Source organism: Myzus persicae, unplaced genomic scaffold (assembly GCF_001856785.1).
Source record: "Myzus persicae strain clone G006 unplaced genomic scaffold, MPER_G0061.0, whole genome shotgun sequence".
NCBI classification, from domain to species: Eukaryota; Metazoa; Arthropoda; class Insecta; order Hemiptera; family Aphididae; genus Myzus; species Myzus persicae.
Window position 1 is genome coordinate 15,084 of NW_019104397.1, and position 14,500 is coordinate 29,583.

The following is a 14,500-nucleotide window of genomic DNA, read 5'->3' on the forward strand; positions in this document are numbered from 1 at the left end:
TGTATTCTATTAGTTGAATTCTTTATTTCTGGCCACGAGCTCAAGAGGTGCATTATGTGGTTAAAATCATTTCGTATCATGACTGTTGGAATTTCTACTCCAGGTTCAATCGGAATGAACGAAGAGTAAACACTTATATATTTCGTAAAGTATGAATATTGAGTAAATATTTTCGTTACCGCCATCATTAAGGCCAAAGACTGGTCAGTTATTATTATTTTTGGGGATGGAATTTTATTTCTCAACCATTCAGATAGCCAATATGAAATTGTATTATGACCATGTTTTTCTGATAACATGTGTCCTACTGCAAATTGGCAACTTGTTTTTGGATCTCTTACACCTATTTGGTATAAAAAAATATTAGAAGTTTGTCTCCCAGATATCAATGTTGGTCTTCTCACTACACCTCCCGTAGCATCGATTGATATTCTCTGGACGTCTGTGTTTTTCGCGTTAAGACGATAAGAGTTAATTTCTGTAGGGGCAATAATGTACAAAGAATTTGTCATACGATATATCTTTAATTATAGTGTTATATGGTGAAGCACCTTTTAATATTGACAGTGCAATAACTGGGTCAGAATTCACTTATTCATCCTTCAATGCCTTATACAAGAATCCGAAGAGCATTCGCAGATGGCAAATGACTCGGTGTTTTATCTCCATATTCCATTACGCCCATTGCTTCGACACGTTGTACATAAGCAGCGGATTGATTTTCGTTAGTTGATTTTTTTTTTAATTGTTCCCGTTTGTTTCCAATTAATTTTTTTTTATCAGAACTTTTACAATTCCTAAATCTATCTTGATAGATGGAATCTATTGTAAGTATATCTATAGATAATGGTTGAACAATGACAACTACTTGAAAGTTATTTAAGCATACAGTGCATTTTCCATTTATTTTAAGGAAAATCTCACCATTTGGACGCACCTTTGCATTCTTATAACTTACGCAACATGGAAGTTTAGTTGACACATAAAAATAGCTTTGAATGATCGGAGACCATTCATAAGGTTTCAGAGTTTGATATTCACGAGTCATGTTTTTTCCATCTGATCTTTTATAGACTCGAGAGTTAACTGAATCATAAATTGCCTCCCATTGATCTATAGATAGTGCAATTTTGAAATTTATTTTTGATTCACTATCTCCTGTGGATTTTTCAGAAATTTTCGATTCACCAATATCTTGTAGATAACTTTGTATAATATATACCTACATCGGGAGAGGGATCTAACTTCGTCAAAATATTGTGTCTATTTTCTTTAGGTACAAAAGATTGATATTGGTTTCGAATCAAAATTTGGAGGTGGGGGTGCCACTGTTTCCTCGGCACCCCCAAAATCGAAGTAGGGACAGTTTGAAAACCGTTGAGGTACAAACGATTTTACTTGGGGAACAAACAGGTACACACGAGGTACAAACGATTGGTATAGGTTTCGAGTCAAAATTTGGAGTTGAGAGTACTGGGGTCGTGGAGCTCAATTGCGGTGTTACGTACGAAATATTAATTGATACACACTAAGGTAAATAATTAATAACTTTCCTGAACTCGTGTTGCTGACGGTCCATCTGTCGTCGCATGTTGGACTCCAGTTTTGTTCGGAAACGAGGAGGACGTGGGCTCCCCTTTCGATCGAGGACTGCTGCAGAAGGCTCTGGGCAGTGACACTCCGCTGGAGATTCATCTGGAAGAAGTTAACATTTTCGGATCGTGGAGGCGTGCATCTCGGTATAAAAATATTTTTATTATTTATTAATTGATAGATTGATTCACTTCAACCTGCTAGAGATGGAATAATTTTTGTTCAAAAACATGATATTACAATGGGAGATTTCTTCGGTTGTTAATGGAAAATTATTTCAAAATTAAAAAAAAAACACAGCATTATCTAATTATAGCAAAGTAAATGGAAAAGCGACAAAAAACTTTATTTGAAAATCAAATATTCAGCTCAGGTATAATAATTACTTATTAATTTATTAATTATTATTTCATGTAAACAAAAATAATACATATTGATAAATAATACCTAGGTATATTAATATATTATATACTATGATATTTGTTTATAACTCTATTTATGGATCCAAGGTTTCAGTGTTTGCTAAATGATACAAGTAAAATAGAAGCAATGGATCATTTACAAAAAACTTGGAAAATAATTGAACAGTTGACGGGAAATGAAAATGAAGCAAATATTAATAATGCTCAATATTTTGAAGCACACGAAGAGAATGTTATGGATCCAGATGATGATCTTGAATCATTTCTCCAGTCATCTTCTCAAAACAGTGCTACTAATATGTTGATAAATATGAACTCTAGTCAACCAAAATTATCGGGAGCGGTTTCAAGCCCTGCTATGTAGTATGTACCCACCATGATTTAATTAACATGGTATGACAGCAACAGAGCTCTACGCATGGTGCCTACGTCATTCGGTCCGTCGCCTGTTATAATACGTTGTTATCACTTATTATTTTTTTATTTAAAATATCTAATTGTGGTTTTACCGTTGAATTTTGTATGATTTTTATTTATATTTTTAATTAATTTTGCAATTGTAATTAAAAATGAATGTACTTACCTTGTCTATTTGAAAGTAAAAATGTTGACTTGATTACTTTTAAGTTATAATATTATGTCTGATAATTATTTTCATTTACATATCCCATGAATCATGAATCATGGGCCATGATAAATTAACCAGATGATTACATCCTAAATCTTAATGTACCTATTCATACTAATAACTATTTACTATTTAGTATAATTACAGTAAAATACATTAGAATTGGATAATATTTAGCAATTTGAATGGCAAGCAGTCGAAAAAATAATGCTGTAATTTATATTATATAAAAGTTACTTATTATTATTCATTTTTCTTTAAGTGATACTTACTGTCATAGTGTCATGATATAATTATAACATGGTTACTGGGTTTAATACTTACCTCTTCACTTACCTTTTTGTTTATATTCTATTGCTCTAATTATTTGAAAACCCAATTACCCAATACAAAACAGTAAAAAATTATGCACATGTCACATTTGCAGATTACGCCATACATTTTCTAATTTTATTTTTTTTTTGTTATATTTTTAGGCATGTCATTTTCAATTGTCTTATTCAATGCATTGAAGCGAATAAATGTTCTTGTCCTTACCAAACATTTTATCACTTCATCGGGTAAATTATGTAGTTGTTTAACAGTATTAAATAGTTGTTCCATTATATTAGTGCTTCTATTAATACTGTTACCATGTAGTTTTTTGAACTCATCTTCCATATATTTTGCTGCCAACAGAGGTTCATTTGATGGGGTTATCAAATGGCCGTTACACATTAATTGTATCCAGCTAGTTGCAGCTTCATTGTCATACAACTTTTCAGTTTTATATCCATACTGTCCTGCTAGAAGTTCGAGGGCTTTTCAAACATATTGGCTACAAGGAAGTAAATAAATAATTTTTTTAATCAGTATAAACAAAATATACATCTTGTATTATAATAAATGTGAAATATACCACTTTTATAGATGGTACAGCATCAACTTTCAGTTTTTTTGAAGATTTTGGTGAATATCCGAGCATTTTTTGAATTAGTGGCTTAAAATAGTCACTACTATGAAAATGTCGAGAACATATTCTTTCTGAATAGTTATAGTTACACAAATATAATATAACAAATAAAAGTATAATAAAATATTTGTATATAAAATATTATCTACTCACCAGTATGTACATTTATACTGTCAACTCGTCCACATGATTTAACCCACGTTTTCTGCATACTAACCTCTTTAGGAAATCTATGAAGCAAAATCCTTTTATCTGGGGACTTAGATCCCTTACAAGTTGCTACTGCACATTTAGGCATATTAGGGACGTTGATGGGTTTATAAGTACAATAAATAAAACAAAACAACTTGATAATGGTAATAATGTTATAAAATATATTTTTCAGAAAACAACAGCACAAGTTTATGACATAAATCACATTTTTATACAATGTTAATTAAAAAAACATACATTGTAAAATAATACTAATGAATAATATTGTATTATAAAGAGTGATTTTTATATCACACAATACTTATTACTTCATGATGTATTGCAGAATATTTTTAAGAGTACGTCGATACATACAAATCTAATTTTAAACAAGTAGTTTATGAGTTATAGTTAGTAGTAGTTATAATAAATTATTAGAGTTATACTTTTACTAGTGTTACTTAGTGAAATAATAATTTCGTGACAAAAAGTTCACCCTGTATACGTATACAATATGCATATATATCATTATTTATATTATAGAGAATCATTGGACAATTAATTCTAAGATCCGAAAATAGTCTTATTTTAGTACATTTAAAATTATCATATTGCCACCTTATTTTAATTTTAAATAAAATTGGAACTGGACCAAGTGACGTCAATATTTCATGGCATAGTTGATAAAATAAGGTTTATTCCATTAACACTCAGTAGTATCTCAGTTTCGTTAAAGTTGCTGCCATACCATGTTAATTATATCATGGTACCCACATAGTTACCACGCGCGCGATGACCGCATAATGTCTACCGTGTGTTTCACCTCCAGTCTATGGCGTGAGCATTAGGTTGCCTACCCTTCATGGTACAAGGTGTAGCTACTGAGGCCTTTTTGAGGCAGCAATACAAAATCATTATCCTCGAGCAGGCGATTTCATTTGCAAATTCAATACTATTACATCTTTTCACGGGCAAAATAAAAAATTATATCGAATGTGGGCTTCTTGCATTATGAGTAGAGCTAATTTTTTACTATTCGAACGCAGTCGCATTTTAATTCAAAATTCATCTATTTGTGTGTTTAAATGATTTTAAAGTTTTTTTTTATTTTTTTTTTTTTGAATACACCAACAAAATAACTACTTATTTGAGTTTTGTACATTAAAATACTATAAATAATATATTATATCAATATTCTACTGCAGAATATGAAAAATATCTATAGGTATTGTTGTTCAGATAAATAACAACTTATAAACAATTTCTATCGATTCAATGGTTCAAAAATCATATTAATATAGAGTAATTGAATGGTTTATATATGGTTATACAAGAGAACGTGTAATAAGACTTGTAACAACGTTGCATCTTGATTTTAATGAAACAATGCTGGTTACTTCGTCTGCTTTGATTCAAATCTTAAAGAAGACGTTATAATGGTATAGATTTAATCCCATAAATGTGTATAACACAATCATCACTGACAAACTTAAAATAGATAATTTATTCGTGGTCTTTTGATTTAAATAATGTGTTATTAAGTTTTTGACACAAACTTTTTTGTGCATTAACTGTGATATATTTATAATAATATACACTCTAGTTCCAGTCAGAAAACATATAATTAATATAGTACTTTTACAGTTTTACCATCGGAACTAATTAAACAAATATATTGATAATTTTCAAATTATTCAAGGTAATGTAAATGTTATAAATAAGTATTGTAATTGAATGTTGATACGAATATAAAATGGTTATTAATAAGTCATTCATTGATTTATTATAGTTTCATCAGCGTATATATATTTTACATGTAGGCGTCAAAAGAAAACAGTTTAACCAAACATATAAATAATATACATATAGATAAAATTATAAGAATATTCTGAAATAATAATGATATATAAATAAAAATAAATTATCGATGTGATAAATAAAATAATTAATTAGATTGTCACTCAATTACACCACAAAAACGTTTATTATTATTACATACATTTATTTTTATAAAGTATTTAATTATTATAACAGATTGTTAATTAAAAACTCTCAAAACAAGTTAAACAATGCATATGAATGTGATACCTGCATAATAAAATAACAATTTAATGTTACTAAATGATATATCAACGACTCCCCGACATACCAAACTACAACGGATGTCTCACTATTCTCTGTAGCAATAGTTTGCTTAACCAGTATGGCGCGACCAAACAAATCGTGTTCGATGTAAGTAAAAAGTGTTCAAAGCGAACACCGGATTTTGCCAAACCCACTAAATATATGGCATTATTTTAGCATTATGACGTGATGGTAAAACCACGCAGAAGATAAACTGTTGTGAATATTTTCTAATTCTCAACTTATATAATATACCGATTATAGGCTTATAGTTTATGATATTTCAAAAATCCATTAATTATTTTAAGTGTGTCGAAATTTGTATAGATCTAAATTAAATTGTGGTCGTAAAAAAAGGTTGAGAGGTATGATTAACTAAAAATTGATAACTTATTATTTTCATAATTACATAAACAAAAAAATCATCTTTTCTATAATAATTGTCACTAATTGTTAAGAGTAGGATATTAATTAATTTGATATCAATAAAAGAAATACGAAAAACACAATCGTATACATGAAACAAAACATAATTATAAAACAACTAACGAATGAATTATTAAACAAATTGTTATTGTAAATAAACGGATAATGATAGTTTCAAGAACCGACTCACTTTTGTATGTAATAAATTATATATTATATTAAATATTAGCTGTCAGCAATTTTTTGCAAAAACTTTTTTCAATATACATTTACGTATAAGTACATACCTACATTCAATTCATTACAACATACACATTTCAGATTTCATATTTATTTTTACATTAAACACGACGTTGTGTTCAGTATAGTAAATATATTTTTCCATTTTTAACCTTTCAGTAGGTAAAGTGTTTCTACGTTTCAGGCAACGAGGGGATTTTCGTGTTGATGAGGCGACTTGGTGGCGCCGATCGTGCATTGATCATTCGATAACAGTCGTTTTCTTTTACACCGTTGAAATAAAAACTTGTAGCTAGTAGATATTGTAGTGTAAATTATACAGGGTGTTTTTAAGCTGGCTGACCCATAATTATGCATTATACATAAAATCAAAATCTAATTTTTTATAATTTGTATTTAAAAGAAAAAAATAAAGTACTTATAATTAAAAATGTTATACAACAATTATATGTTTATTAAAAATAACAATATCGAAAATAAAATGGGGTGAGCATGTTTGTAAAATCACCCAGTATATAAATGCACACGATTTATTACCGACCTTCGACTTTATAACCACTTATAAACATTGTATGTATAGCCTCATGAAGGGTCGACGTATTTCGACCCGAATTTCTGTAGCGTATACCGCAGGTGGCAGGTTGAGGTGTATTTCAACTACAATTTATTATCCTTGTGTATAAACGAAAACCATTAAAAACGTGTACAATAATAAAAAAAAACCAGACATTATACATATATATATATAATAAGTATAATGTACAATAAAATAAGTCGTATATCGGTTATCTGTAATGGCTATGCCCACTGAATGAACGAAAATTAGACAAAATTATAGAATAAGGGACATAGTGTATAATATTATACAAAAAAATAATAGTTTAGAAATCTTATAAATTATCACATACATCGTGTACAAACTATTCTGTTTCCAAATCGGGTGCAAAAAAACCTTTAGTAGTTCAATATGAGTGCCTAGTTTTCTTAAGTTGAGTGCGTGGTTTTTTTTTCGAGACAGAACTGATCTCAGTGAATTTCAAGCTATGTTGAATAAAATATAATATATTCATTAACAATTTGTAAATTTGTAAATCCTGAACAATTGCAGCCAAATGTTTACCAGTTTACTCATTTCCAGCTTATAATATTAGATTTTTAATATTGTTGTAAACGTACTATCCGCAGTCCATATGACGATGCTTTTAAGTGAGAAAAGTGTAGACAATTTTCAAGGAAATCGAAAATGCAATGTTTGTTCGCAAAAATTATAGTAATGTACAATAGAGTGTGTGTGGAATGACGAAAAGGTGCTAATAAGGTGCTGAGATCTTGGTGATTAAAATACATCTGATTGCACTGTGATCAGGGCTGCTTTAAACGTGGTGTCGGCTCCTTTGATATGGCCGCTCACGTGTTAGCAGTGAAGAGTTGTTGTTACCAAATTCTAAAAGGATAATTAGTTTCGGGTTTCTACGATTTCTATAGGTGCGCCCGTCTGCCAATTGGTAATTGGGTTTTTACTATTTGGGATTATAGGTTTTATGTTGTGTAAGGTCGACTACTAATCATGAATTCTATATACTTATAAAGCTCGCGTGACCCTCAACAAAAGATTATTATACATTATGTAAGTTATTTATTAATCATAAGTCATGATATTCTATACATTCGTATAGCTCGCAGGTTGCGACAATAGGTTATACATTGTGAGAGGTCGACGTATTCTATATTATATTCGCAGAGCTCGTACTCACATACAAAATATACACTAGCCACGACTTAAATCAAAAATTAAAAACCTGATGCATTTTTTTACAACATCGGTACCCAAGTTATCCTCGTAACAAGCACGTGTACCTAATACTGCCCGGACAACCTGAGCAGATCTGAGGAGAAATATAGATATAATAATTATCATAAATCTATATTTTTGTGTATTATTTAATTATTTGTATCTCATTAAACATAATATTATCATATATAACGAGGGTCACCAAACTGCCACTAGCGTCTTATCCTAGGACACAACAAATTAATTTTATAGACTTAATAATTATATAGGTGGTAATTTAATATAATTTTTCTTTTCAAAATTAAATCATTATTTGGCATTATTTGACCTAATTATATTGTTTCACATTCTACAAAATGTATTATACATTTGATATTTTATTATTTTATTCGCGATATTTGAGAACCTTTTTTTCCTGCCTCGGGTTTAAACCTTTTGTCTGGGTCCCGACTCTAATCGATGACTGACCAGTGACCCTGAATCCTGATGATATACTGGTAGTTGTTTTTCTATACATACATTAATAGTTTTATCGAATTAAAAGCAAGAGTTCTTCTGCTGTAAGATTTTTGTGAAGTATAAATACATTAAATAGTTCTTATAAATTAAATATTTACAATTTGCAATATTTATACATTTCTCACATATCTAACCAAATATTAATAATATAAGTAATATATGTCTGTGGAAAAAGTGACGAGATCCAAATAAAGCAACTTTGCCAGCAACCACTAGATATTAAGTTGGCATAGGAATATTGTATCGACAACATTAATTTCTCTTCCCCAATAATTTGTTAATTTCCGTTCTGACATATATACAATTATTAAGGCGTATAAAATTTAAAATCACTCACTATTTGTAACATAATTTTTTTTTGTATTCATATGTCTTATGAAATGTTCTAAAATTTATTATTACGATTGCTTGAATGTGAAATAATATAGTATATTTGTTATAAAAAAATCGTGCTCGCTACGCATATTTCAAATCGTTCAACTGCTATTGTAACAATATATAATCATTATCATTATCGTATGAAATTATTTTAAAGATTTTTGATACTACTATATTTCATTGGCATTTTTGGAAAAAAAACAAAGAAAAACAAATGAAAATGTACTTAAACATCTCAAAAGGACTAAATTTATTTTAAATTTGTATCAACGACCTATCTTAAAAAATCAAATAAATGTATGGAGGAAATTGTTATTATCTACATTTATTTGTTTTTGAATCACGACGAAATAAGAAAATGAATCCATGAAAAATCAAGTGAATATTCTATATGTTGTAAACATTTGAATTTCAAACGCTCGGAAAGATTTATATTGACTTTCTAGTAGACGTTTTGTTTGAAAATACGATAAATCTTGAATCACATTTTTAAAACCTTAGATATTCATGTACTACTTATAATTTACTTTTATGAATTTTGGCGTTTAAATAATATGAAAATATTCTCAATCGTAACGTATTTTGTCAAAACACGAACTTCGGACGCTCATACAAATTTACTGTGGATTTACGGGTAAATTTTATTTTTGACCAACAACTTATGAAAAATCTTGTGTTACATGTTAAGGTTTTTGATCCGAACGAAAAATATTCTGTCTAAATTCATTAACAAACAAAAAAAATTACAAAAATCGATTATTTCATATGCCTATATTATGATTATAATCATTCATAGTTCTAATTGTACGTCTACTAGATATCAAGAAACGGATGAAATGTCTGTATTAGAAATGTAGAAAAATATTTTTTTCGACAAGTTTTTGGTAAAAAAGCGGACCAGTATTCCATTTTGTACTTTAGGCTCACAATTGAAAAAAAACAATGTCGATGTTTCAAACAAATAAATAGGAAAACTTCAAATCAGTAAATCACTTTATCGATGTAACTATTGTAGTGGTCCATCCCACAGATCGTGGTGTTTAAGACAAGAGATGACGAGGTGTAAATAATTCTAAGTCAATTGTAGAATATTATGAACATAGACTTTATTTTGACATGTAAAACTGATAGACTATTTTTGGTACACTGAAATTTGTCAGAGAGTCGACTGGCGTGAAGGTGCTCGTACTGGCTCTGGTAAATCACGTCTGAATATCGGGTGGATGGGTCCCTGTTTTATAGGCCTACTCTCCACTCTTCTCCTAGCGATGAGATAGCGCTGACCCCATTTACTAATTGCACGTGTGCGTGGGTTTCCAGGAACGGTCGCCCGGTCGTGTCGGTCGATAGATTAGATATTGTAATATTATATTTGATATTATATTTGACATTTTTATAGATGTTAACTCTTTTTATTTATATTTCCGCAACGCACTTTCGGTAGTCGGATTCTCAGAACTACGCACCCGGTTTCTTATCGCGTCGTTGTTCTGAAATCCCCGAGGTCGACAACTTCCTAATGTGAATAATCTCATATTATGTCCCCCTCGCTATTTAAGCCTTTTAACATATGCGTTAGGATTTTTTTTTTTTTCTTTAATTGTTTCTATTTATTTTAAGTCTTATTTCTGTATAATTTTTTCTGCACTATATGTATTAATTGTTGAGCTATTATAGTTTATTACTAAAAGCTAATAATAAAAAAAAAAAAAAACATATGCGTATATGGCGGGACGTCAGTACATAGCACTATGTGTCTATGTAAGCTACACTCCTTTGATTACACTACTTACCTAACCTATATGACTACGTATATTTTATGGTATCAATTTTACAGGTATTGAAATTTGAAGTAGTTTATTTTTTTATTAGTCTCTAGTATTACAGTACTACAATTGGTTGAATTAATTTTTTCCTATTTGTACCTTTATAATTATAAATATATATACTCCATGTTTATATTATTATATAACTAGTCACAAGACACATTTAATAATTACAAAAATAGGTACAACAATAATAATTAACGGTAGTGAATATGTGCTTGAGGTCAATTAATATTCCTATCAATCACTGTAAAAATAATTATTCTTATTTCTTACAACTCGTCGCACATTGGCAACACTTACACCATATTTTATATTAATATTGCTATGCATTTAAATATATTTAAAATCATGATATAGTGATCCGTGAACCTCTACAAGTGTTTCATTCGATTGTCATTTTAAAACAATATGATCTTTGTCGGACGTCGTGATGATAGGCGTAAACGCGTAAACTATCGTTTCAAACACGGAAGACCATCAGCTAAAAGACAAAATTCCTAAGTTTCAGAAATCGTATTTATAAAATCAACATGCTACGAACCGCACTGCAAGATTTTTTTTCTTGTTAGACAGTGTTATATTTTCATATTTGACCTTCTCATAAAAACTGTGGTATTTACAATGTACAGACGATATCCCCCTCGGTTTGGAATTTATTTTGTACACAACGAAAAGGGCACCGCCTATAATATTAATATACATATAATATAAATGTGTGTGTGTGTGTGTCTGTGTTTGTGTGTGTGTGTGTGTCTGTCTGTGTTTGTGTGTGTGTGTGTGTGTGTGTGTGTGTGTGTGTGTGTCTGGGTCTGTGTCTGTGTGGGTGTGTGTGTCTGTGTCTGTGTGGCTGTGTGGTTGGTGTCGGCGAGGGTTGTTGAAATACACATTACAATGTATATATAAGTATATGACTGTTCTGTCTTGAGTGTCCTTGGTATAATATAATGCACGGAAAATATTATTGTACCTATATATAGTATATACTATAAATGTATGTTTATTGTACATATTATATATGTTAGAGTGAAGACCCGAAATTCGTCAAAACTAGTTTTAACTAGTCGACACTAGTTTTCACTACAGTTTTTAACAAGTTTAAACTAAATAAGAAAAATAAATAAGAAATAAGGACCAAACTTAAGTGACCAAGGTTTAAAGATGAAAATATAAATAAATAACTTAATGATATATAAGTGGATATAGATGTATAAGATTTGCTTATACCTACGCATTTAATTTGCGACGATGCGCTGCATAAAACAATAGTGATCCATTCTATGGTGTTATATTAATATTCTGCATCACTGCATGCATTTTGTGATTTTGTAATATCGTTATAATATATCATTTTATTTGTAAATACAACCAGAACAGTGCGTAACAGATGGGCAGATGTGTTAGGGCAGTGTATGGGTGGGCGTGTGTTTTTGAGTCCAGTGTATTTTCGGGCGGTTCCATTTTCCTCCAAAAACGAGATACCGTTTTCCTCCACTGACCATGTTCCTCCAAAAAAATAAAAGGTTGGTTTCCATTTTCCTCCATATTATTTTCGACTAAAGTTATGTCTATTATCCTACAATATTTTAGCAAAAATTTTTGTTGTAGTATTAAGTTCCGTTTTATAAAGATAGAGTAAAGCTAGGATCACATTTTGCGCTTATCGGTTAATGACTACACTTTGGTATCGGCTATCTATATCAGCTATCGATTAAGCCTAATAAAAATCCGAGGGAAGAGAAGAAGTTTCTTCGTGTTTTATTGAAGATTTTATGAGCAATATACCTAACGATACTAGAGTCAATCATTATGCTGACTATTTAACAGACACTTACATTTCAGAAAATGCTACATTTCCACCACTTATTTGGGCAGAATCATCATCTTCGTTATTACGAACTACCAATTCATGTGAGTCATTCCATTCGCATTTTAAAGAAAATTTGTATAAAGAAAAACCAAATATACTTATGTGGCTCAATATCGTGAAACAAATTCGAACTGATATTTATTGTAAAATAAGAAGTATTCATACTCCGAAAAAATCAAAAGACTACCGAGCAAACAAACGTCGTGAAGCAATCGACAATGCAATTATTAAATTGCAAAACGAAGACATTTCTAGGAATGTAATTACAAAAAGTAAAATAATTATTCATATTAATTGAATAAAAATAATTAAACATGTATAATTTTTTTTTTTAAACAGGTATTCATTTGTTGCTGAAATGTCATATAATTATAAAAAAATATAATAATAGGTATATTCAATTTGTTTTTATTTTTATTAACTATTTTATTATTTTATTTTATTATTATTATTTTTTTCTTATTTAGAGCTTTCTGTATTATACAATTATAGCTCAAATTATTTTATTTATATTGAACACAATGACCTGACAAACATTTTTTTTTTGCTGTGCATAAATTATTTATAAAAACTATTTTATTATTTATTGGAGGAAAACGGTATCTCGTTTTTGGAGGAAAATGGATACGGCCGTATTTTCACTATATAATTTTAGTAAGGTATCAATAATTACTATACCTAATAAGAACTTATCAATGAACGACATAAAATTGGTCTTTTAAATGCTAATAACATGATTCATTTGCATTAATTGTAGTTTATACAATAATATCATAATCCGAGATTTCAGTCCAAATTTCGGAAAAGTATATAATATAACCGATATAACTCTATATCTAAAATGTAGCCACTGGTAATATCTCTTTTTTTTCATTAAACCAATGGCTTAAAATTCCTTTATTTGTAATTGTTTTTGTAAAATTAATTAACGGTATAGGGTACCGCGGGTAAACGCGAATACTAACCTACTAAGTGACTACCTACATACCAACAATATTATTCTACAGGACAGGTACTATTCGTTACTTCTCCATGTTCATGTTTATTCGTTTTATTAAATAAAATAAAAAATTAACAGCCTATTTTATGAATATTTTGACTGAATATTCCGATCAATTTTAGTGAAACAAGTTCCAAACCTTCGTTTGACAGGTATTTAAGATTTAGAAACTTTTGAACGATACGATTTATTTTTTGATTACATCGTTTTGGCACTTGGTCTTCCATCGGGTAGTAGCGACGCGACGACCACTATAATATCATTGTCGTGTACTAGTGAGCAACCGGACAAAGGTAATCTCGAGTTAGGTACTCGTCTTCAACGATTATTTAAAAAAAAAAAAACAGGAAGAATATTATAGAACGGATGATTTTGATAAGTTTTCTCCAATCGAAAATTGAAAAATGATTTTGTAGTTAGAAATTTATCAATTGTTCAACTTTTATAGCTACGAACTGAAAATTTAAAACAAGGTTTAATGTAAGTAGTCAATTCTGTAACCAAAAAATCTAAAAATTAAACATAAACACAGCTTTTT

At 29.6% G+C, this 14,500-nt stretch overlaps 1 protein-coding gene across 1 annotated transcript; it reads left to right on the plus strand.

The window, feature by feature from the left end:
* Positions 1 to 2,076: 2,076 nt before the first annotated feature.
* LOC111041853 lies at positions 2,077 to 2,379 on the plus strand (the record flags this gene model as incomplete). Its single annotated transcript, XM_022326290.1, has 1 exon — positions 2,077 to 2,379. A coding segment is annotated over one exon (303 nt), but the record flags the coding sequence as incomplete, so codon positions are not given.
* Between the last annotated feature and the right edge of the window lie 12,121 nt (positions 2,380 to 14,500).